Below are 24,261 nucleotides of genomic sequence, written 5' to 3' on the forward strand. Positions count from 1 at the left end.
AGCAAAAACAAGCAAAAAAGTGACTAAATAATAGTTTTCCCTCAGCGCATTCACTTTCACTGATTATATCTTGCCTGACAGGCATACAGTACAAAAGCACTTTTAATAAAACATCGCAGAAAACAACTATGACTATAATAGATAGGCAATTTCAAATTAAGCACATTTAACCCCCAACTGATTCTCGATACACATAAATAAACCAACACTGAGGCCGTCGTCCCGAAATCTTATAAGCACGTATGGCGCTTATTAAAATTTCATTTCTGTAGAGATATTCAGCCGTGCATCGGTGGCTCCCATCGGCAATGCAGCAGGTCTGAGAATTACGTTTTCATTTTGATAAATGACTCCGTAGCATGAAAATTACAGTCAAGAAATTAGAACACAATGACAACGGCGGCAGTAGCGGGAGATACGGTCACGAATGACTGACTGTCAAAAGCACACACTGTCCATTTTTTCAGCTCCACTCACCATATAGAAGCACTTTGTAAGTCTACAATTACTGACTGTAGTCTATCTATTTCTCTGCATACTTTTTTAGCCTCCTTTCACCCTGTTCCTCAATGGTCAGGACTCTCCCAGGACCACCACAGAGCAGGTATTATTTAGGTGGTGGATCATTCTCAGCACTGCAGTGACACTGACATGGTGGTGGTGTGTTAGTGTGTGTTGTGCTGGTATGAGTGGCTCATACACAGCAGCGCTGCTGGAGATTTTTAAATACAGTGTCCACTCACGGTCCACTCTATTAGACACTCCTACCTAGTTGGTCCACCTTGTAGACCTAAAGTCAGAGACAATCGCTCATCTATTGCTGCTGTTTGAGTTGGTCATCTTCTAGACCTTCATCAGTGGTCACAGGATGCTGCTCACGTGGCGCTGTTGGCTGGATGCTGGTTGGTGGATTATTCTTAGTCCAGCAGGGACAGCGCTGCTGTGTCTTATCCACTCATACCAGTACAACACACACTAACGCACCACCACCACGTCAGTGTCACTGCAGTGCTGAGAATGATCCACCACCCAAAAAATACCTGCTCTGTAGTGGTCCTGTGGTGGTCCTGACCATTGAAGGACAGCCTAAAGGGAAAAACATGGACTACAGTCAGTAATTGTAGAACTACAAAGTGCTTCTATATGGTAAGTGGAGCTGATAAAATGGACAGTGTGTGTAGAAACAAGGAGGTGGTTTTAATGTTATGGCTAATCGATGTACATCCCATAATAGTGGCATAAAAAGGACCGATAAGAGTTTAAGCATAATTTAATGTGCTGCCTTTTTACCGCACCTTAGTAAACAGACTTTATTCTATTATATTCATATTCCAAAGGGAAAAAAACTGTCAAAAGTCCATTAAGCCAATCAATAGTCATACTGCTCAGCGCCTGAAAAGAAATGGCTAGCAAACAAGCTAATGAGAGCAACATTTATAAAAGGTTTCAATTCATAAAACATCGGCTTCATTTTCTGAGATGGGTAACGTCTATCTAGTCCATCATGATACCACTGAGACAGCTTTTTACTTTCCTTTAAAGATTAAATACTGTAAAAGATAATAACATAGTAATAATTTAAGGCAGGATTGCCTTTTAAGTCTTGGACAGTTTGTTGTTTTTCTTGGAGGCAAAATTCTGTGTTTGGTGTCGATGCCAAATTTATACTGTATAATTATAACGTATATCTACATTTATATTGTACTCCTTTACCACAGACACGGCCTCAACACAAGAGACGTACCGTTTTTTCTTCTTGAAGCACAAACTTGTATTCACTTTATTATCCATCTTTCATTAAATTACCTCCTTCTGCTTCAGTTTTCTCTTCTTGTACATTTTGGGATTATTTGTAAATATTTCTCAGCATCACTTGTTGGAAAACCACCTCAGTTAAACGTTGATGTGGAAACACCGTCATCTAGTGGCGGGTCACAAAATCGGCATGCATTGTAGGAGATGCCGTTTCTGTACGATTTTACAGTGTATTTTAAGACAATTGTTCTGCCCTTGCTAATAGTTTTTCCCCTTTCTTAGCTAGACAGACTGACAGCTTACTCCAAAATACAGTTAGGTCGGTTTTATTTGCTTCCCAACTGTACTTAATACAGTACATTTACATCTAGTACAACATGAAATTTAACCAAACGTAAAATAGTGCTAATGAGTTACCGTAGCTCCAGGAGGAAACCCACGAAGACACAGGGAGAACGTGCAAACTTCACACAGAACCAAACGTAAAATAGCACTAACGAGTTAGCATTTTGTGTAAAAATACTAATTGCTATAGTAACAGTGACAACCGTATTTAATTATGGAATTATGGTAAATTTATAACTGAAACGCGGTAACATTTTAATCATATGCCCAATGTCCATATTATTATTATTATTATTATTATTATTAATTATTATTATTTTTATTATTATTAATTATTATTATTAATTATCATTATTATTAATTATTAATTATCATTATTATTAATTATTGTTATTAATTATTAATTATTATTATTATTATGATTATTATTATTGTTAGTAATAATAATAATTATTATTATTATTAATATTATTATTATTATTATTATTAGGATTTTAACATCATGATGAATCTTGTTTAACCAGTAACTATGTGTCCTGTCATGAATATGACCAGTCATGGACAATTTTGTACCTCCAGTTCACCTCACTTGCATGTCTTTGGACTGTGGGAGGAAACCGGAGCTCCAGGAGGAAACTCACACAGACACAAGAAGAGCATGCAAACTTCACACAGAAAGGACCCTGAGTGCTCCACCTGGGAATCAAACCCAGGACCTTCTTGCTCTGAGTTGACACTGCTACCCACCAAGCCTTCCACCAAGCCCATATGGCAGAATGAATTGTTAAGTAGTAAAATAATGATTAATGTGACACCGATGTGTTTTTCTATATTAAACAAAAATATTAGACATCAAATCATGCATGGCATGTCCCTGAGACCAACACAATAATGTAAGAAAAGTTGTGATGGACAAAATTATGCACTACAGGCATTAATGTCACTTGCTCAAACATTTCAAAACTCAATTATATCCAACATCAGAATTTATATTAGACAGCTTAAAAAACATTAGTCAGTGTTATTTCCATATTTGAGAAGAGCTAACAAAATGAACAACAAAATGACAAGCATTATTCTCAAAGCGAATACAGAAATAATGCTAATTTATTCTATAAACCATGAAAAACAGGACGCTTTATTAAAAACACAAACTTATGCTAAATCCCCATCCTCAAATCATCTAGTAAAATTAAACTTTAAGGTTTTTATAATAACTTTCTCGTCTGGTAGCTTTTATTGAGCCGATTGTAATGGACAATTTAATAATAATAATAATAAAAAAAAAAATAATAATAATAATAATAATAAAAATAATAGTAAAAATAATACTAATAATAATGATAATAGTATTAATAATAATAATAATAATAATAACAGTAATAATAATAATAAAAATAATAGTAAAAAATAATTATAAAAATAATAATAATAGTACTACTAGTAGTAATAATAATAGTAATAATAATAATAATAATAAAAGTAAACATAATACCAGTAATAATAATAATAATAATAATACTAAAAATAATAAAAATAATAATATTAATAATAATAATAGTAAACATAATAGTAATACTACTAATACTTATAATAATAACAATAATAATAATAGTAGTAATAGTAATAATAATAATGTTAATAATAACAGTAATAATAATAATAATAGTAATAATAACAGTATTAATAACTGTAATAATAACAGTAATAATAACTTCCATAATTATATATTAGTTTATACACTGTACAATCAAAATTATCTGTTTAATATCAACATTATCTGTTTAATATTCTTAACTTATGTCTCCTCATTCCACTTATCTGGTCACTTCTGCACTTTAACTGTATTATAGGTAAATAATCTCTCTCTTGCATTTCCGGTTAGATGCTACTGCATTTCGCTGACTCTGTTCTTGTTTACTTTGCACAATGACAATAAAGTTGAATCTAATCTAATCTAAAAATTGAGTTCCAAGCGGCAATTTGCCAGTGATGGGGCTTGACCAAGCAACCTTCTGATAACTAGTCCAGTACCTGCACCCTGAGTTAGCACTGCTGCTGTATAATTTACATCGTAGGAACTAAATGAAATTGTATTGGCATTACCTTGTGCTCAGGTAGAAATACGTAAAATCTACGTATATTAATTAAGGTGAACATGCAAAACAGACAAGACTATTTATTTAGCTCTTTAAAAAGATGCAAAGCAGCAGCCTGCCCATTCCATATCATTTATAAAACTGAGAACTACAAATCAATTTCTTGTAAGTTTGATATAGCAAGTAAAGAAAATAGAAAGCTAATTTTATTAGGTCCATCGTTCAATGCATTAATGGTGCTTTACTGTAAATATGTCAAATTTACTGCTGAAATGTGAGAAATCAGTTCCTGCCCAGCACAGTGGAGTCTGGCTTACATTTCCATCAGGTTCAAGGGCCCGAAACCCAGAGGATGGATAATAATCTTCATGGGAAAAAGAGTACAGGGCTGCTGATCGCATCTGTCTGAAATGAATACTGGATTAAATAACGCTATCGGTCAGCAGCTTACCGACACAGTAACAAAATAAAAATTCTCATAGGGCTTTAGAGGAAAAAGAAAAATCTATCAGTTCCATTTTAGCTGTTATTTAAAATTAACCACTTTTTAAATACAACCCCAAATCAGAAAAGAGTTGGGACAGTAAAATGCAAATAAAATAAAAATGCAGTGTTCCTTACATTTACTTTGACTTTTATTTGATTGCATTTGATTGTTCTGTCTGCTTAACTTCATTTCATTTATTAATAAACATCCATTCCTGCATTTCAGCCCTGCAACACAAACAGTTGATTGTAATCATGTTTGGTACAAAAGCAGCATCCAGGAAAGGCTGAGTCTTTGATGAGCAAAGATGATCAGCGGATCTCCAGTTCATCAACAAATCCATGAGAAAATTATTGAAATGTTTAAAAACAATGAACCTCAAAGAAAGATTGGACAGGATTTGCATATTTCTCCCTCTACAGTGCATAATATCATTAAACCATTCAAGGAATCGGGAGGAATTTCAGTCCGTAAAGGCCAAGAGTGCAAATTTAAGCTGAGCGCTAGTGATCTTCCATCCCTCAGATGACACTGCCACTCAACAATAGCTGATATAACCACATGGGTGAGGGATTACTTTGGCAAACCTTTGTCGAGCACTGCAATACAGAGTTACATGCACAAATGCTACTTAAAACTTTACTGTGCAAAAAAGAAGCCTTATGTTAACCATGTCCAGAAGCATCGTCGACTTCTCTGAGCTCGGAGGCATCTTAGGATGGACCATCACACAGTGGAAACCTGTATTGTGGTCAGATGAATCAGCATTCCAGGACGCTGTGTGCTTCGGACCAAAGACGAAGAGGACCATCCAGACTGTTATCAGGAACAAGTCCAAAATGTCATGGTATGGGGTGTGTCAGTGCCCTTGGCAAAGGTCATCAACACTTCTGTGATGGCAGCATTAATGCAGAAAAGTACAGTACATCAAATTGGTCTGCATGGCTGTCACCCCAGAAGGAAGCCTCTTCTGAAGTCTCTACACAAGAAAGCCCGCAAACAGTTTGCTGAAGACATGTCAACAAACGACATGGATTACTGGAACCATGTCCTATGGTCTGATGAGACCAAGATTAATTTGTTTGGTTCAGATGGTCTCAAGCATGTGTGGCGGCAATCAGGTGAGGAGTACAAAGATAAGTGTGTCATGCCTACAGTCAAGCATGGTGGTGGGAATGCCATGGTCTGGGGCTGCATGAGTGCAGCGGGTGTTGGGGAGTTACATTTCATTGAGGGACACATGAACTCCAATATGTACTGTGAAATACTGAAGCAGAGCATGATCCCCTCCCTCCGGAAACTGGGTCGCAGGGCAGTGTTCCAGCATGATAATGACCCCAAACACACCTCTAAGACGACCACTGCTTAATTGAAGAGGCTGAGGGTAAAGGTGATGGACTGGCCAAGCATGTCTCCAGACCTAAACCCAATAGAACATCTTTGGGGCATCCTCAAGCGGAAGGTGGAGGAGCGCAAAGTCTCGAATATCCGCCAGCTCCGTGATGTCGTCATGGAGGAGTGGAAAAGCATTCCAGTGGTAAACTCCATGCCCAGGAGAGTTAAGGCAGTTCTGTGAAATAATGGTGGCCACACAAAATATTGACACTTCAGGAACTTTCACTAAGGGGTGTACTCACTTTTGTTGCCAGTGGTTTAGACATTAATGGCTGTATATTGAGTTATTTTGAGGGAAGAATAAATTTACACTGTTATATAAGCTGCGCACAGACTACTTTTCATTGTGTCAAAGTGTCATTTTGTCAGTGTTGTCCCATGAAAAGATATACTTAAATATCTGCAGAAATGTGAGCGGTGTACTCACTTTTGTGATACGCTGTAAATGCTTTACTGTCCCAACTTTTTTTGGAATGTGTTGCAGGGCTGAAATGCAGGAATGGATGTTTATTAATAAATGAAATGAAGTTGAGCAGATAAAACATGACATATCTCAGGTTCATCCTGTCTGCAATGAAATAAAAGTCAAAGTAAATGTAAGGAACACTGTTTTTATTTTATTTGCATTTTCCATACTGTCTCAACTTTTTCTGACCAGATGTCTAGCAGAGCATTTTATGTGTCTCTAAAATACAGAAGTTCTTCCCCCCTGTGTATTCAAACAGCATGTGACTACTAGGGAAATGGTCCAGAATACATGCAATTTGAGCCATTTTTTACCAGCATCTGACATTAAAGTGCTACACACACACACACACACACACACACATGAAGGTTGGTCTACGAGTGCCTCCTTTCTGCTTTTCATCAGCACAGAGGAGGAAAGTTAATTAACCGCCTGTAGGAGTGGCGTGGTCCAGCGACAGGCCGAGGACCGACTGCATCCTATAACACCGCCCGCTACAGTGATGAAGTAGTGCTGCTTTCTTCACTCAGCCGCTCATCAATGGCCCGCCAAACGAAGCCGCCCACCCGCACTCACCGCTCGTATATCAAACCACCCTAACGCTTGCCAACAGCAGGGAAGCAAGCCAAAAGCGATATGAAACACACACACACACACACATACACACAGTCATTAAAGAGTGGGTTCTGTTGAGTGGGACAAACTCTAACATCTCTGGATTAGTCTGAATGCAAGCACAATTGAGGATGGATGTTTGGAGCACAGTCATTGATTTTCTTCCCTTACTTGTAAATCCTGACGATGCACAGTAGGAATTTATTATTAAGCACCATATAAACAGCCCATCCGAATGATGGAAATCATAGAAACCCGTAATATATAACAATATAAAAGGTTTCATACATTAATGAGCAGTAGAGGTAGCTAATAATGAATCTTCTAGATCTTCTGGCCAAAAGTATGTCGATGACCATCGAAATTACTAAATACGGGTATTTTGGCTGAAAACGTTGCTCTGTTCCAGCATTCCAAGTTCTGATGGTGACTAATGGTGTACAGGAACTCCAGTGGTGTGCACAAAGCCCTGACCTCCTCCCCACTGAACAGTTTTAGAATGAACTGGAACGGATGGATGGATGGATGGATGGATAAATGGATGGATAAATGGATAAATGGATAAATGGATGGATGGACGGATAGATAGATTGATGGATGGATGGATGGATGGGCAGATGGATGGATGGATGGATGGACGTTACATAAGTTACATAAGTTATATAAGTTACATAAGTCAAAAGTAATAATACACTATAAAGATTCACATCATACAAACAATTACCTCCATAATCACAACAACAAGGTCTGTGGGTACATATGGAGGTGTTCTCTATCTTTTTATCTGTCTGTCTGTCCATCCGTCTAGTCATCTATCCGTCCGTCCAGCCAGACAGCCATCCATCCATTTGTACATTGGTCTATCTTTCCATCCATTCATCCATCCATCTATCTATTTATCCGTCCGTCCGTCCATCCGTCCATCTGTTATCCGTCCATCTATCTATATCCATCCATCCATCCATCCATCCATCCATCCATCCATCCATCCAGCCATCCATCCATCCATCCATCCAGCCATCCATCCAGCCATCCATCCATCCATCCATCCATACATCCAACTATCTATCTACAGTATCTATCCATCCGTCTATCTGTCTGTCTGTCTGTCTGTCTGTCTATCCATCTATCTATCCATCTGTTATCCGTCCGTCTATCCATCTATCCATCTATTAGTCCGTCCATCCATCCATCCATCCATCCACCCATCCAACTATCCATCTACCTATCCATCCATCTATCCATCCATCCATCCATCCACCCATATATCTATGTATCTACATAGATACATAGAAATATACGTGTGCCACAATTCCATTACTTCCGTTCTTCTCCATCCCCCTGCATAGAGTTTAAGAGCCTAATGGCTCTGGGGACAAAGTGGTGGCCAGCCATACAAATGCTCCTTCGAATGAATGGGCACAAATACCCACAGACATACTTTAACGTCTTGTGAGAATCGCTCATTACCCTGTGTTTACACCGGAAGTGGCATCATTGTTTGTGTGTGTTTGGTTGCCACTGTTGAACAGACAAGAAAACTACATTAGTTTTTTTTTCCATTTTGATGACATTAAACTCCGCCCACTTTGCATTGCTAATGTTTGCTCCGCCTCCAGTCAGTGGAAAACGTCAGCTCTAATTGAAAATAAATGACAACTAGTTGATTAGTCACTGCACTTTGCTGCAGGTCTCAACCCAGTCTGACATATTGAACTAGTGAGTTCGAATCTCAGCTCTGCTACCGGCAGGCTGGGCGGCTATACAGACAATGATTGGCTTGTGCGTCAGGTTGGATGCCGGACGGGATTCATTATAACTGTTGCAATATGAGACAGGGAATAATGGGGATCAGTGCGCGACTCTCTGTATGCGAGACTGAGCCCCGTATGAACTCACCTTGTGCTGGTAAAAAGAAGTGTTTGTCCCGGCTCTCCTTGGTCAGGAGTGAAGGTCAGCAGCAGTAGAGAGGAAGCGTGATGCAATCGGGTAATTGGATACGACTAAGTTGGGAGCAAAATTGGAAAACCCTGCTTTCATATAGCAACGTAGCATTAAAAAAGTTTCATGTAGTACCTGCTTTAAGGTTTAATCTTTGAAAGTGCATATTTTGTAATGATCCCTGTCATTGTACTGTACTTTATCTTAAGCACTGCCCACTGATAGGCAATTCCCTGACTCGGCAAGAAATTGTTTGAAGTCCAAACATGCTATTGATCTTGTGGCACGCGTGCGGAATACGGATACACTAAGATGTGCTCGGTATAATTAAGGAATGCTCATTAAAGTCAGTAGGTTGCTACGTGCATGCTAATGTAACACAGCGGGATGTCTGAATTAACAACGTGCTTTACCGCTGCGGCATATTCCTGCTCACTTAAAATGATTTGACTGACTAGGTACTGTACATATTAGAGTAAATTATTGCTATTAATATTGACGATTAATAAGTTTTGTGCAAAAAAATTGGAGTTTTGTTTTAATAATTTACTTAATTACTTTTCAAAAAATATTAGTCAATGAAGACCTACAAAGAAGGTCTTCACAAAGACAGCATTCCATCATCTACACGACATTTGCTGTTCCTTAACCCTTAATTTACGTCTCTCGTGTTTCAATCAAATCTCTTTACTGCCACTTTTTATTAGGTAACAACTAGCATGAAAAAATGGCTTAGCTTGTTACTGTAATTACTGCTGCGTCGCAAATCTCATGTTGTATCCGTATTATTTCTGACATTATTTCTTAAAATAAAACCCCAACCCTAACCCTAACCTTAACCCTAACCCCTGCTCCCAAAGAAAAAGGCAGTGAAACCTAAAGTGTCAGGTTTTCAGGGTACTTTACTAAAGCCATGATAAAGCAAGCATCCTCTATAGCAATAATACAGTAATGAAGTCTAGACATGAAGGCTACATTCACTTTGCATTATTTAGCGCTCAATTTCAATTTTACACTCCAAACCCACTTGAATTTATGGCAGGTTATATTATCATTTTCATGTCTCTGTATATCTGTATCTGACATTTATAACAGATTAAGCTCCAGAACTGACCCACAAGCACTGAGCCTGCACTGACCTTACCCTGAAATCCATTAAAAGCATTATATCATTTTGTCCAGTACAATGAAATTCTTTATTCTCATATCTAAGCTTCAACTGAAAGCTGAATAGGTACATATTAGAGTAAATTACTGCTACTCATATTGATGATTTATAACTTCTTGTACAAAACATTCTGAGCTCTTTTTTAAAAATTTATTTTATTACTTTTTCTAAAAATATTACAGTCTCAGAGAAGAAGTCAATGAAGTCCTATAAAGAAGGTTCTAGAGAAAGGAACTACACAACCTAATTTTCTCAAAGACAGCGTTCCATCATCTAAGCGACTCCCATACATCTCACATTAACATTTGCTGTTCCTTAAACTCTTAGTTTATGGCTCACATGGCTCAATCAAATCTCTTTACTGCCACTTTTCAATGGGCAACAACAGCCAGAGATGGGGACTCGAGTCTGCACACACAGCGACTTCAGACTCGACTCGGACTCGTTTCAAATGACTCGGACTCGACTCATGACTCACAAAAAAAATCGTAAACAACAAGAGTCCCTAGCCACGTGGTCCCTACTGAGTGCCCTTGTGCCAACTGAGCGTTTCTTTGATTTCTACACTATCAAACTAATAAAACTCAGCCGTCTATTATATTGTGATGTCATCTGGGAATAAACCTGATTTTATCATCATACAGCCGCTTTGTGATGTCATCACATGGTGTTTTATTGTTTGTGATTAACGGTGTAAAAGTTAACGAGCTACATTTGTGTTTTTAGTGGATTGTGCAGTGTTTCTGGACGTTCACTTCCAGAAAGACGTTCGCTTCCGGTGTAGTGATGAACATCTCTATGATTGGTCAGTTGGATCTACCAGAGTCTAATTGTGGTATGATACAATACTTTATCTGTTTTTTTTTCAGTCTGGGATTAAGCTAATTTATCAAAAAACAACTCTTATAACCGACAGTGTCCAGGAATCAAGCAGTAATTCTTGACTTCCGGTTTCACTGGGGTATAGATATGAGGTGACACAGATGTCAAATACCCTAAGTCAATGTTGACCACAGAAAAAATAAAAGAACTCACAATTCAACTAAGAGAAAAAGTGCGTTACTTTTTTAAAGAATGACTACTAACCTAAAAATACCCATATTTACAATAAGGACAGTAATTGAAATGTTCTAATCATCTGAAAGAAGAACAATGATGAATGACCAGGTTTGTTTTGCCCACACACACAATGCAGAGGATGGTAAAAGAGGCAAAATGATTCCAGTATTCACTGATGGATAATACCACACTACCATCAGACACCACCTCTATCTAACCACAACCGTAAGTGCTTGGAGTTTGCTAAATGCTATTTGAATATTCCTTGGTGATCTTTCATGGAGGGTACCATAACAGAACAACATTAATTACATTAACCACCTGCTCTAGCTCCAAAAATAGTACTTTCCTTCCTAATGGCAGGAAAAACACCCCTATAACTGTGATAAATGGTACAGCTGCATCTGTTTGTGAGTGCTCCAAGACTACTGCATGTAAGTATTTAATGCTGATTATTAATAAGAATCAAATAAGAGCAAATCTCATGACAGAATCTGTTGAACCTTAACACACCAAACAACAACCAGGTAATGCTAATAGGAGTGGCATTTAACCAAGGTACCCTAATCGCCAGCAAGAATGTGGACTGTCTTACCAGGGATTTGTGACAGTGTGAACGCAGGGTTATATACAACCAACATGCCGGTCGCACCTTTATTACTTGTAAGACTCAGTAAGTAAATAAGACTGAGCTAAAAGGGGTAGCATAGGACAAGGGTTTTTAACCTGTGGGGCGGGGGCGTGACACACGCATGTTTAATGTTATCCAGCTCGGTCTGAAAAAAGGACTGTAGGCTAGCAAAACTTAAGGAAACTTAAAAAAAGGGCTAACAGTGAAGACAAATCGGTGACAAAAGCAATAGCGGCTGTTATGGGACATGTGTGTGTGTATCTTTAAGACAGGTGTAAAGTGGGTGATGCTCTGTTCACAGTATCGCTATAAGTGAGTCAGGAGTCGATTCGTATTAAGCGAAGTGTAAGTTTCTCCTCTCAGACATCTCTCAGTTTTTACTGTTATTATTATTATGAACGCTGCGGTTTCAAATAAACACCAGCTACTGGAACATTGACTGTGACTCGCTTTCCTTACTGGTCGCAGGCTTAATTAAACTGGTTATTACTACAGAGCGGTAGCCAAGTCAGACTTGTTCTGTCTGTGGAGCTAAAAGTTAGCTCCCCTGAGTTTTCCGTCAGAGTATCGTGAACTAGTGAACTTAGCAACTGATGTACTTTGGCTCTGTGAAGTAACGTTTTCTGCTCTCATCTACATCAAAAGCAAGTACCGCTTACGATGTATGACTGTAACTGACATTTAACCATGAATTAATATAATGTGGGCGCAGAATAGGCTCAGCCGTCACATTGAATAAGATCGGGCTGTATTGTCTTTTTGAAGTAAATACACTATATTGCCAAAAGTATTCACTCACCCATCCAAATCATTGAATTCAGGTGTTCCAATCACTTTCATGGCCACAGGTGTATAAAACCAAGCACCTAGGCATGCAGACTGCATCTACAAACATTTGTGAAAGAATGGGTCACTCTCAGGAGCTCAGTGAATTACAGCGTGGTACCGTGATATGATGCCACCTGTGCAACAAGCCCAGTCGTGAAATTTCCTCACTACTAAATATTCCACAGTCGACGGTCAGTGGTATTATAACAAAGTGGAAGCGATTGGGAACGACAGCAACTCAGCCACGAAGTGGTAGGCCACGTAAAATGACAGATCTTTAAACTTCATGTGGCCTTCAGATTAGCTCAAGAACAGTGTGTAGAGAGCTTCATGGAATGGGTTTCCATGGCCGAGCAGCTGCATCCAAGCCTTACATCACCAAGCGCAATGCAAAGCGTCAGATGCAGTGGTGTAAAGCACGCCACTACTGGACTCTAGAGCAGTGGAGACGTGTTCTCTGGAGTGACAAATCACGCTTCTCCTTCTGGCAATCCGATGGACGAGTCTGGGTTTGGTTGCCAGGAGAACAGTACTTGTCTGACTGCATTGTGCCGAGTGTAAAGTTTGGTGGATGGGGGATTATGGTGTGGGGTTGTTTTTCAGGAGTTGGGCTCGGCCCCTTAGTTCCAGTGAAAGGAACTCTTAATGCTTCAGCATACCAAGAGATTTTGGACAATTTCATGCTCCCAACTTTGTGGGAACAGTTTGGGGATGGCCCCTTCCTGTTCCAACATGACTGCGCACCAGTGCACAAAGCAACATGGATGAGCGAGTTTGGTGTGGAAGAACTTGACTGGCCTGCAACCCAATAGAACACGTTTGGGATGAATTAGAGCGGAGACTGTGAGCCAGGCCTTCTCGTCCAACATCAGTGTCTGACCTCACAAATGCGCTTCTGGAAGAATGGTCAAAACTTCCCATAAACACACTCCTAAACCTTGTGGAAAGCCTTCCCAGAAGAGTTGAAGCTGTTATAGCTTCAAAGGGTGGCCGAAATCATATTAAACCCTATGGATTAAGAATGGGACGTCACTCAAGTTCATATGTGTGTGAAGGCAGGCGAGCGAATACTTTTGGCAATATAGTGTATTTCAATCAGCAAAATTGCATCATATGTATGATGTGCACAGCGTTAATGATATTATTTCAGCTCGTTTATAGCTTTCGCAATGGGTTGGGGGGATGGCAAGTTCGAGGTCGGCACACGGAAGGGGGCGCATGTCCAAAAAGGTTGAAAACCCCTGGCATAGGAGACTGCACAGCATCATTTGAGGCAACAGACTTGCAAGCTGTCTCTTGAAAGGCCTTAGCTCCAACAACATGACTGGCATCATCTGCGAAACGTTTAGTACCAGTCCATGTCTTACTTCTTCACAGCTGGAAAAGCCAGTGTATTTTTTTTCTCCCCCCAGATTTTCCATATCAGTGCACCCAGCCATATGAAAGTAACGTGGTCTCAGGTTCGATCACTCCACAGCAGGACGACAAAGTGAAAAGCAAACAAAATCTCCCTGCAATGAAATCCACTGGTTTAAACAGCATCTACAAACACTAGAAGATTCAAACAGTTCCCGCAGGACAGAAGCAAAGAGTAAACCTTTCAATTTACCGAAAAGATGCCGACTTCCATTTTCGACAGGGGTAACTTCTTCGACAGGGAGAGATTATATAGCTGCCTTGGTTATCTGAGCCTTCCACGGGTAAAGAAGTGTGCCGTCTTTGAAGGGAAACAAAAAGAAAGACATATTAAGATGTTCTTTATCGTGGTTGTACTTCATACAACATTCTATTTCAGTATTTACAACCCTAAATCAGGAAAAGTTGGGACAGTATGGAAAATGCAAATAAAAAAAAAAATGCAAAAATGCATGGACGTCCCTGGAAAAGATGACATCTTGAAGGCAGCATATGTTGCTCTAAGATCTCAATGTACTTTTCTGCATTAACGCTGCCATCACAGAAGCGTCCTGGCTTTTGGACTTGTCCCTGATAACGGTCTGGATGGTCCTGTTCATCTTTGGTCCGTAGCACATGCCGTCCATTTTTCCCAAAACGGACCTGGAATGCTAATTCTTCTGACCACAATACACGTTTCTACTGTGTGATGGTCCATCCTAGACGCCTCAGAGCCCAGAGAAGTCGACGCCACTTCTGGACATGGTTAACATAAAGCTTCTTTTTTTTGCACAGTAACGTTTTAAGTGGCATTTGTGCATGTAACTCTGTATTGTAGTGCTTGACAAAGGTTTGCCAAAGTAATCCCTCAGCCATGTGGCGGTTCTTGATGCAGTGCCGTCTGAGGGATCGAAGATCACGGGCGTTCAGCTTAAGCTTGCGCCCTTGGCCTTTACGATTCCTTGAATGGTTTAATGATATTATGCACTGTAGAGGAAGAAATATGCAAATCCCTTCCAGTCTTTCTTTGAGGTTCATTGTTTTTAAACATTTCAATCATTTTCTCACACATTTGTTGACAAACTGGAGATCCTCTGATCATTTTTGCTCATCAAAGACTCAGCCTTTCCTGGATGCTTGGAATCACATCATTATTTAGTATTTTCACGTCATTACTAGCCCTAAATTTCCCCCGTCCCAACTATTTTTGGAATGTGTTTCCGGCCTGAAATGTAATATCTTGAGTTCAAACTGTCTGCAATGAAATAAAAGTCAAAGTAAATGTAAGGAACACTGCGTTTTTATTCTATTTGCATTTTCCATACTGTCCCAACTTTGGCATTGTACAGTATATATTTTTATAATGGAAAATCAGAAATGAGGAGCACATGATGATGATGATGATGATGACACAGAAGACAGAAGATGCAGGCGTCCACCCCTAATTTGATGATGAAGAAATAAAGCAGGAAAACAATGCTCTCAAGCTGTAAATCACTCTCAAATAGAAAAGGCAAGATCGGAAGGCGAGTATGTTGATGGAAAGTGCGGCAGAACAAGTGCTGACTGGCACATTACCGAGCTCAGAATTAGTCATTACGTTCAGCCGGCGTTCCCAGGCACTCCAGCGCCGCAAATCAAGCCTGGAGCCGCAGCGATTCGCATAATCGCGCCTGGATGGAGCGGCTCTCGTCTGCCAGCCCGCTCACTTAGTTAAGAGATAAAAAGCGGGGCGGGGGCAGCCGATACAGACGGATGCAGGCAGCGCGTGCACAGATAGGAGCGACTCTTGATGAGCGGAGCTGGAATGCGGAATGGAAAAGAAAATGACGGAAATGGGTCAGGGAGTCTTACAGAGATCAAAGGTAATAGCTGGAGTCGACCGAAGGCTTGACAATTCCCCTCTGCTGCTCCGACACGCCAGGAGTCATATTTTATACAGCAAAGTCAATTAATTTGTTGGCTAGGCATCATGCTGCAGCGGAGCCGTGAGCAACAGTTTAAAACCACAGAGCCAGAAAGTTTGTAGAAATTCATTCAAGCTGTCTATAGAGCTGTCTATAGAGCTGTCTAGAGAGCTGTCTAGAGAGCTGTCTAGAGAGCTGTCTAGAGAGCTGTTGATAGAGCTGTTGATAGAGCTGTTGATAGAGCTGTCTATAGAGCTGTCTATAGAGCTGTCAATAAAGCTGTCTATAGAACTGTCAACAGAGCTGTCCATAGTGTCTATAGAGCTGTCTAAATCTGTCTAGAGCTGTCCACCAACATTGCTCATGTACCTGCACGACAAAAACAAAGCTAATATACAGTAAAACAACTGAAATTGGATTTTCCAAGAAATTCATTCAAGTTGTCTATAGAGCTGTCAATAGAGCTGTCTATGGAGCTGTATTTAGGGCTGTCTAGATCTGTCTAGATCTGTCTAGAGCTGTCCACCAATATTGCTTATGTACTTACATTATTATTATTATTATTATTATTATTATTATTACTATTTTAGAAGAGCAGCAGTGAGCCACTGCTGCTCTTCACAGCAGTGAGCCACTGCTGTGCATACTGAACTTAAACTATTGTTATTGTTGTTTTTTATTTATTAGTAGTATTTATTATTATTATTATTATACTATTTAATTAAAGTAATAATAATAATAATAATAATAATAATAATAATAATAATAATTATTATTATTATTATTATTATTATTTTAGAATGGCAGTGGTGGTTCTGCGTATACTGGACTGTTTAACTATTATTATTGTTGTTTTTATTAGAAGTATTTATTATTAATATTATTTTAGAAGGGCAGTGGTGGTTGTTTAATTAAAATAATAATAATAATAATATACTGGACTTAAATTACTGTTATTAGTATGTATTATTATTATTATTGTTATTATTATTATTATTATTTTAGAAGGGCATTGGTGGCTTGGCGGACACTGGACTATTATTATTACTATCATTATTGTTATTATTATTGTTATTATTATTATGATTATTATTATTATGATTATTATTATAGAAGGGCAGCGGTGGCTCTGTGCATACTGAACTTAAACTATTGTTATTGTTATTATTTATTTATAGTTTATTTATAGTTATTATAGTATTTATTATTATTATTATATTGTTTAATTATTATTATTGTTATTATTTTAGAAGGGCATTGGTGGCTTGGCGGACACTGGACTGTTTAACTATTATTATTATTATTATTATTATTATTATTATTATTAAAACCCCTATACATTATTAAGTTTACCTAGACATGCTTCATGGCTGCTTTAAACCACCTACCAGACCTCATTCTGAAGATATTTAACAGCCACCGCTTTATTACCCTACTCTGAAAAAGTCATAAAGGTTGGCATGAGCTTTAAAAAAGCCATGATAATACAAGGACTACTTGAGCTACAACTGGCTCTAGAAATTGAAATAAGAATTACAATTCTACAAGGAAATGAACATTTATCTAAAGTGCTAAGCCTTTAATCAGCGACCGTAGCACAACCACACTATTAAAAAACAAATGACCTTTCAGCTTTTAACGGCACCATCCCAACAGACCAAGTGCTTGGAAACACAGAGAGTGATAAAAGCGTAGCTGGCCTTGCTAACACAGCTCTTAATGCGACTGGATGATTACTCCTGCCCTCTTCTTTTAAACGTTCAATCTGCCACAGCTGATGCGAGTCCACCTTCATCCCCCCAGGAAGCCAGTTCGACAGGGGTGAGTAACCCTAAGAGCAGGAGCTAAATTCTCATTACTTGTGAACCTTTACTTCCACCAGCCCTGCACTGATTTATAGAGCCGGTACTCTTCAGCTCAAGAAGAAAAACGAACCCTCTAAATAATAACTATAATAGCAGAGAGAAAAACAAAAACCTGCTGTTATCCTTCGCTACTGCATTCAGTCTTATTGATCATGTCGTGTGCACGGCCTCGAGAATGAGCTTCACAGTACTGGCAGGCACCAGCGTCTATATATTATATCCAGTCAGATATAGAATTATTGACGTGCTCTGGAATGATGGGTTATAAAAAAGTCATGTAAAATATCTTTATGGTTAATTACTTTTCACAGTGAACATTTTAGAAACATCTCAATTAAAAAAAAAAATCAATTTATCAAGAATAATAATAAATATTAATTTTATTTTATTTTATAAGGGTGGTTGTGGCTTAGCAGATTCTGAACTGTTTAATTACTATTAGTGTTATATGTAATATTATTATTATTTAATATTTATTTTATTTTACTGCTTTTTTACAACAGTGTTGGCTCAGCAGATATTGGACAGTTTAACTAATTAATTTATTATTATTATTATTATTATTTTATAAGCAGTGGTGGCTTAGCAAATACTAGACTGTTTATTATTATTATTATTATTATTATTATTATTATTATTATTATTATTAATTATTATTATTATTATTATTATTATTAATTTGGCAGTGTGTGTAAAACAGCCAGTACATATAAAGCCTTGATCACTGAGCCCTCTATATATAGAAAGGAAATAAAGAAACAAAGAAAGCTAATGGTCACTAATGAATGGTCACACCAAGAAGGGAAGCTGGTCTCACACTGCCTCATTTTGGTACTGCCTTCACCCCAGGGATCTTTTAGGCCCCGACCAGCACTTTTCTAATGTCTCACCAGCCAGCTTGTGCCACATTTAGACGCCCATCAACATTTTCATTACATTAAGGTCACTGCAGTCTTTAAAAACACAGAACTAGCAAGATTAACGCTAATCAGCTAAACATTACCTCAGGCTGCCTCTTGAATTTTCTGCTCAATTGTTAAGCACCCCATTGTATTGGACCATTTTCGGCTACAATTTTCCATCCCAGTAGGGCGACGACCACTGAGATCATGAGTACTGTAGTAATAATAGCACAATTCAGCTTAAAATGATGTTTTTTACTTTTTTAAATTAAAATGACACTGCAAGGCTAATGTTCAATGTATTTACCCTAGCGCAAACATTATTAACTAGTAGTAGAAGTAGAAGTAGTAGTAATAATAATAATAATAGTAATTAATAATAATAATAACAATAATAATAATAATAATAATATTAACAATAATAATAATAATAGCAATAGTAACAATAATAATAATAATAATAGTAATAATAATCATAATAATAATAGTAATTAATAATAATAATAATATAATAATATTAACAATAATTAACAATAGCAATAGTAACAATAATAATAATAATAATAATAATAGTACTAAATAATAATAATAGTACTAATGATAATAATAATAATAATAACAGTAATAATAACAATAATTATTATTATAATAATAGTAATAATAATAATAGTAATAACAATAATAATAATAGTAATAATTATAACAATAATAATAACAATGATAATAATTGTAATAATTATAACAATAGTAGTAATAATAATAAAATAATAATATAACAATAAAATAATAGTAATAATTATAACAATAATAATAATAATATTATTATTATTATTAATAATAATAATAATAATAATAATAAAATAATAATAATATCTGTTTTATAAAGGTTGTAGTAGCTTAGTGGATACTAGACTGTGTAAATATTATAATCTAAATGTAGCTTGTGCCACATTCAGACACCCATCAACATTTTCAATAGAGCAAGGTCACTGCAGTCTTTAAAAACAGAACTAGCAAGATTAAGGGCGCATTTACATGAGAAGCGGCAAAACTGCTTTTGCGCCGGCTGAGCCGTTGTTTCTTATGGAGTGTGGCACTTTTGCTGTGTTGGGGTCACAATTTTTGGCGCTCGATTGAACCTGATTGAACTTTGACCCAGTTTGCCGCTGACCTTTTCAGCGCGCCTCCAATGAGATGAACTGTTGGATATGACGCGGTGACTCATGTAGTCCAAGCGCTTCATGTGAGCGAAGCTTAACGTGACTTATTGTAATAATCAACGAGCGAGGAATTTTATTAGTGGAGAAAACTTATGAGCAGTAATAATTAAGAGGGGTTTAGTGTTCATGTGTTCAAGTTTAAAAGTGAAACAAACACATACATGTGGAAGCATTCAGAGTGTATTTGATGGTTATTCAATACAAATGCAGATTTGTCTAATGTTCGCACTTTGGGGACGTTTTACTGCACGCTTCTACTAAACGCTTCTTATCTGAATGCGTCCTTACGCTAATCAGCTTAACTTACCTCACATTGCTGCCTCAGAAAATGATCCTGTCTGTCAAAATACTTAACTAAATTTTCTTAACTAAACTAAATCACTAATTGTTAACTGCCCCACTATAGTGAACCATGTTTGGCAATAATCTCCCATCCCAGTAGGACCACGACCACTGGACCACTGGGATCATAATTACTGTAATAATAATATAATGTTTTTTTACATTTGTTTTTTTTTTTTTACTAAAGTGACACTGTAAGGTTAATGTCATTTGTCGTCAATGTGTTTTCCCTAACACACACATTTTTAATAATAATTCCATTACATATAAAAGGTTGAGTCCGGTTAGCACTTCTGCCAAGCTGAGAACATCCATATGCCATTAGCATCCTGGTCATAACTATGTTTCATGTGTGCAGGATCAGCAATCCAATTTCTTCACAGTGCACTCCATAACGCTGTAACTCACTCCACCTGCTGCCCTCTTAATGAAGTATACAGGCTCACCGGCTACAGTAAGTGCCATCAAATTGCACTTTTCCTCTCCATGCTTGACACTAACTACTAATAAGGGAGGAATTATGGCTGCAGAACAAGGGGTTTTACTGGTCTGTGTGTTCTGTGGAAATATTCAGAAGATGCTTCAGGAGATCTTGTGGATCTCTGCAGGTAATCATTGTTGCTTACTGTACAATTTAATTAGCCGAGGCGTCATAGTAAAATTGTTTCTATTCTATATCAGTGATATCTCTATAAATATGCTTTAAAACGTCCTTAAGGAAAAGCTTATTTGTTGTACATAAGAGTTCAGTGGTCTTTGGTGATAAAGATTGTAGCCTATCGGTTAAGGTACTGGACTAGTAATCAAACGATCACTACGAACCACTGCCAGGTTGCTGCTGTTAGGCCTCTGAGCAAAGCCCTTAACCCTCAATTGCTCAGACTGTACACTGGCACACTGATATTTTATACACTATTGTTATTGTCTAATTATAAATATATATATATATATATATATATATATATATATATATATATATATATAGAAGCACTTTGTAGTTCTACAATTACTGACTGTAGTCCATCTGTTTCTCTGCATGCTTTGTTACCCTTTTTCATGCTGTTCTTTAGTGGTCAGGACTCTCCCAGGACCACTACAGAGCAGGTATTATTTGGGTGGTGGATCATTCTCAGCACTGCAGTGACACTGACATGGTGGTGGTGTGTTAGTGTGTGTTGTGCTGGTATGAGTGGATAAGACACAGTAATGCTGCTGGAGTTTTTAAACACCACACTGTCACTGCTCCACCAACCAAAAACATATCCAGCCAACAGCACTCCATAGGTAGCGTCCTGTGACCACTGATGAAGGTCTAGAAGATGACCAACTCAAACAGATAGAGTCTAATAGAGTGGACAGTGAGTGGACACGGTCTTCAAAAACTCCAGCAGCGCTGCTGTGTCTGATCCACTTATACCAGCACAACACACACTAACACACCACCACCATGTCAGTGTCACTGCAGTGCTGAGAATCATCCACCACCTAAATAATACCTGCTCTGTAGTGGTCCTGTGGGGGTCCTGACCATCGAAGAAGAGGGTGAAAGCTGATAAAATGGACAGTGAGTGTAGAAACAAGAAGGTGGTTTTAATGCTATGCCTGATTGGTATTATTATTATATTCTATATTTGTACTTAAATATCTGTATGTACTGTTTAAGAATAGATACACTACTGCTCCTATTATTATTATTGTACCGGATGCACAATTTGCACATACTTTTTACATACATTACATACATTTGTATTTATTAGTTTCTCTTCTTTTGCTTGTTCAAATACTGGACAATAATTTCCCTTGGGGTAAATAAATTATCTAGCTATCCATCTATTCATCCATCTATCCATCCATCCATCTCTCAGCAGAAGTACTAAATGGTGTCAACTGTGTTCACATCGTCACAAAGTGTAGTCTGCTAGAAATTGGTTTCTCCAGTTCTGTTTTTGTTTAAGTTTCCTTAGAGCTTCATTGCTCTAATGAAAATGTTGATGGGTACCTAAATGTGGCACAAGCTATATTTAGATAATAATAATTACACAGTCCAGTATCCACTGACCTACTACTGCTTTTATAAAATAGAATTGTTATTATATTATTAATGCTACTACTACTAGTACTACTAAAAATAAATAATGTGTGCTAAGATCAGTGCATTAAATTAGCCAACATTAGTCTGAAAGTGTCACTTTATTTAAAAAAAAATAAATGTAAAAAAACATCATTTTTTAGCTGTAATGTGATATTATTAGTACAGCACTTATGATCCCAGTGACCGTGGTCCTACTGGGATGGGAGATTGTAGCCAAAAATGGTCCACCACAGTGGGGCGTTTGACATTTCAGCAGAAAGTTCCGGAAGCAACAGAAACCTCAGGCAACGACGTGAAGTAATGTTTATCTGAGTGATGTGGCAACTTCTGGAGTTTTTCTAGTTTCTATCTATGTTCTGAGATTCGTTCTTTTATGTTTCCAGTGAGCTTATGGGTTGTATTGTCGGTACACAGTATCTGGTGGAGTTACACCCAATCTCTTTTTCCATTTTCCCTCCTGTGTTTTCTTCTCTCGACCAGAGGCAAGTTTCTCACGGCTTTGGCCAAGATTACAGCATTCAGGGCTGATAGGGTGCTTCGTCCACCACTGCTGTTTATGGTCTTCTGTCTAGCTGCTATTTGCTTTATGGTTTTTTTTTCTTTCTTTCCTGTTTAGGTCTTTTGCACTTAATATTGTTTAGGTATCTAGTGCCTCAGTTTCAGGTGCTCGCCAAGTCAAAGGAATTACTGTCAATGGTTGTTGTAATATGTAATATACTGTCACAAATGTTAGGATGTTGTAATATATATATATATATATATACAGTGTATCACAAAAGTGAGTACACCCCTCACATTTCTGCAGATATTTAAGTATATCTTTTCATGGGACAACACTGACAAAATGACACTTTGACACAATGAAAAGTAGTCTGTGTGCAGCTTATATAACAGTGTAAATTTATTCTTCCCTCAAAATAACTCAATATACAGCCATTAATGTCTAAACCACCGGCAACAAAAGTGAGTACACCCCTAAGAGACTACACCCCTCAATGTCCAAATTGAGCACTGCTTGTCCTTTTCCCTCCAAAATGTCATGTGATTTGTTAGTTTTACTAGGTCTCAGGTGTGCATAGGGAGCAGGTGTGTAGTACAGCTCTCACACTCTCTCATACTGGTCACTGAAAGTTCCAACATGACACCTCATGGCAAAGAACTCTCTGAGGATCTTAAAAGACGAATTGTTGCGCTACATGAAGATGGCCAAGGCTACAAGAAGATTGCCAACACCCTGAAACTGAGCTGCAGCACAGTGGCCAAGATCATCCAGCGTTTTAAAAGAGCAGGGTCCACTCAGAACAGACCTCGCGTTGGTCGTCCAAAGAAGCTGAGTGCACGTGCTCAGCGTCACATCCAACTGGTGTCTCTGAAAGATAGGCGCAGGAGTGCTGTCAGCATTGCTGCAGAGATTGAAAAGGTGGGGGGTCAGCCTGTCAGTGCTCAGACCATACGCCGCACACTACATCAAATTGGTCTGCATGGCTGTCACCCCAGAAGGAAGCCTCTTCTGAGGTCTCTACACAAGAAAGCCCGCAAACAGTTTGCTGAAGACATGTCAACAAAGGACATGGATTACTGGAACCATGTCCTATGGTCTGATGAGACCAAGATTAATTTGTTTGGTTCAGATGGTCTCAAGCATGTGTGGCGGCAATCAGGTGAGGAGTACAAAGATAAGTGTGTCATGCCTACAGTCAAGCATGGAGGTGGGAATGCCATGGTCTGGGGCTGCATGAGTGCAGCAGG

The 24,261-nt window shown here is 38.1% G+C and overlaps 1 protein-coding gene across 4 annotated transcripts in view; it reads right to left on the reverse strand.

Moving 5' to 3' along the window:
• The window catches only part of iqsec1b (IQ motif and Sec7 domain ArfGEF 1b), a 317,619-nt gene that overhangs the window by 188,425 nt on the left and 104,933 nt on the right, over nucleotides 1–24,261 (reverse strand). For 3 of the 4 annotated variants that reach the window (XM_062987005.1, XM_062987008.1, XM_062987007.1), the window contains one exon: nucleotides 14,399–14,506. The exons of the other annotated variant lie outside the window; for it this stretch is intronic. In XM_062987005.1, coding sequence (XP_062843075.1) covers nucleotides 14,399–14,506 — 108 coding nt within the window. The remainder of the gene's footprint in view (nucleotides 1–14,398; nucleotides 14,507–24,261) is intronic. 4 annotated transcript variants of the gene reach the window in all.

The sequence above is a fragment of the Trichomycterus rosablanca genome, chromosome 24 (genome assembly GCF_030014385.1).
Source record: "Trichomycterus rosablanca isolate fTriRos1 chromosome 24, fTriRos1.hap1, whole genome shotgun sequence".
NCBI classification, from domain to species: domain Eukaryota; kingdom Metazoa; phylum Chordata; class Actinopteri; order Siluriformes; family Trichomycteridae; genus Trichomycterus; species Trichomycterus rosablanca.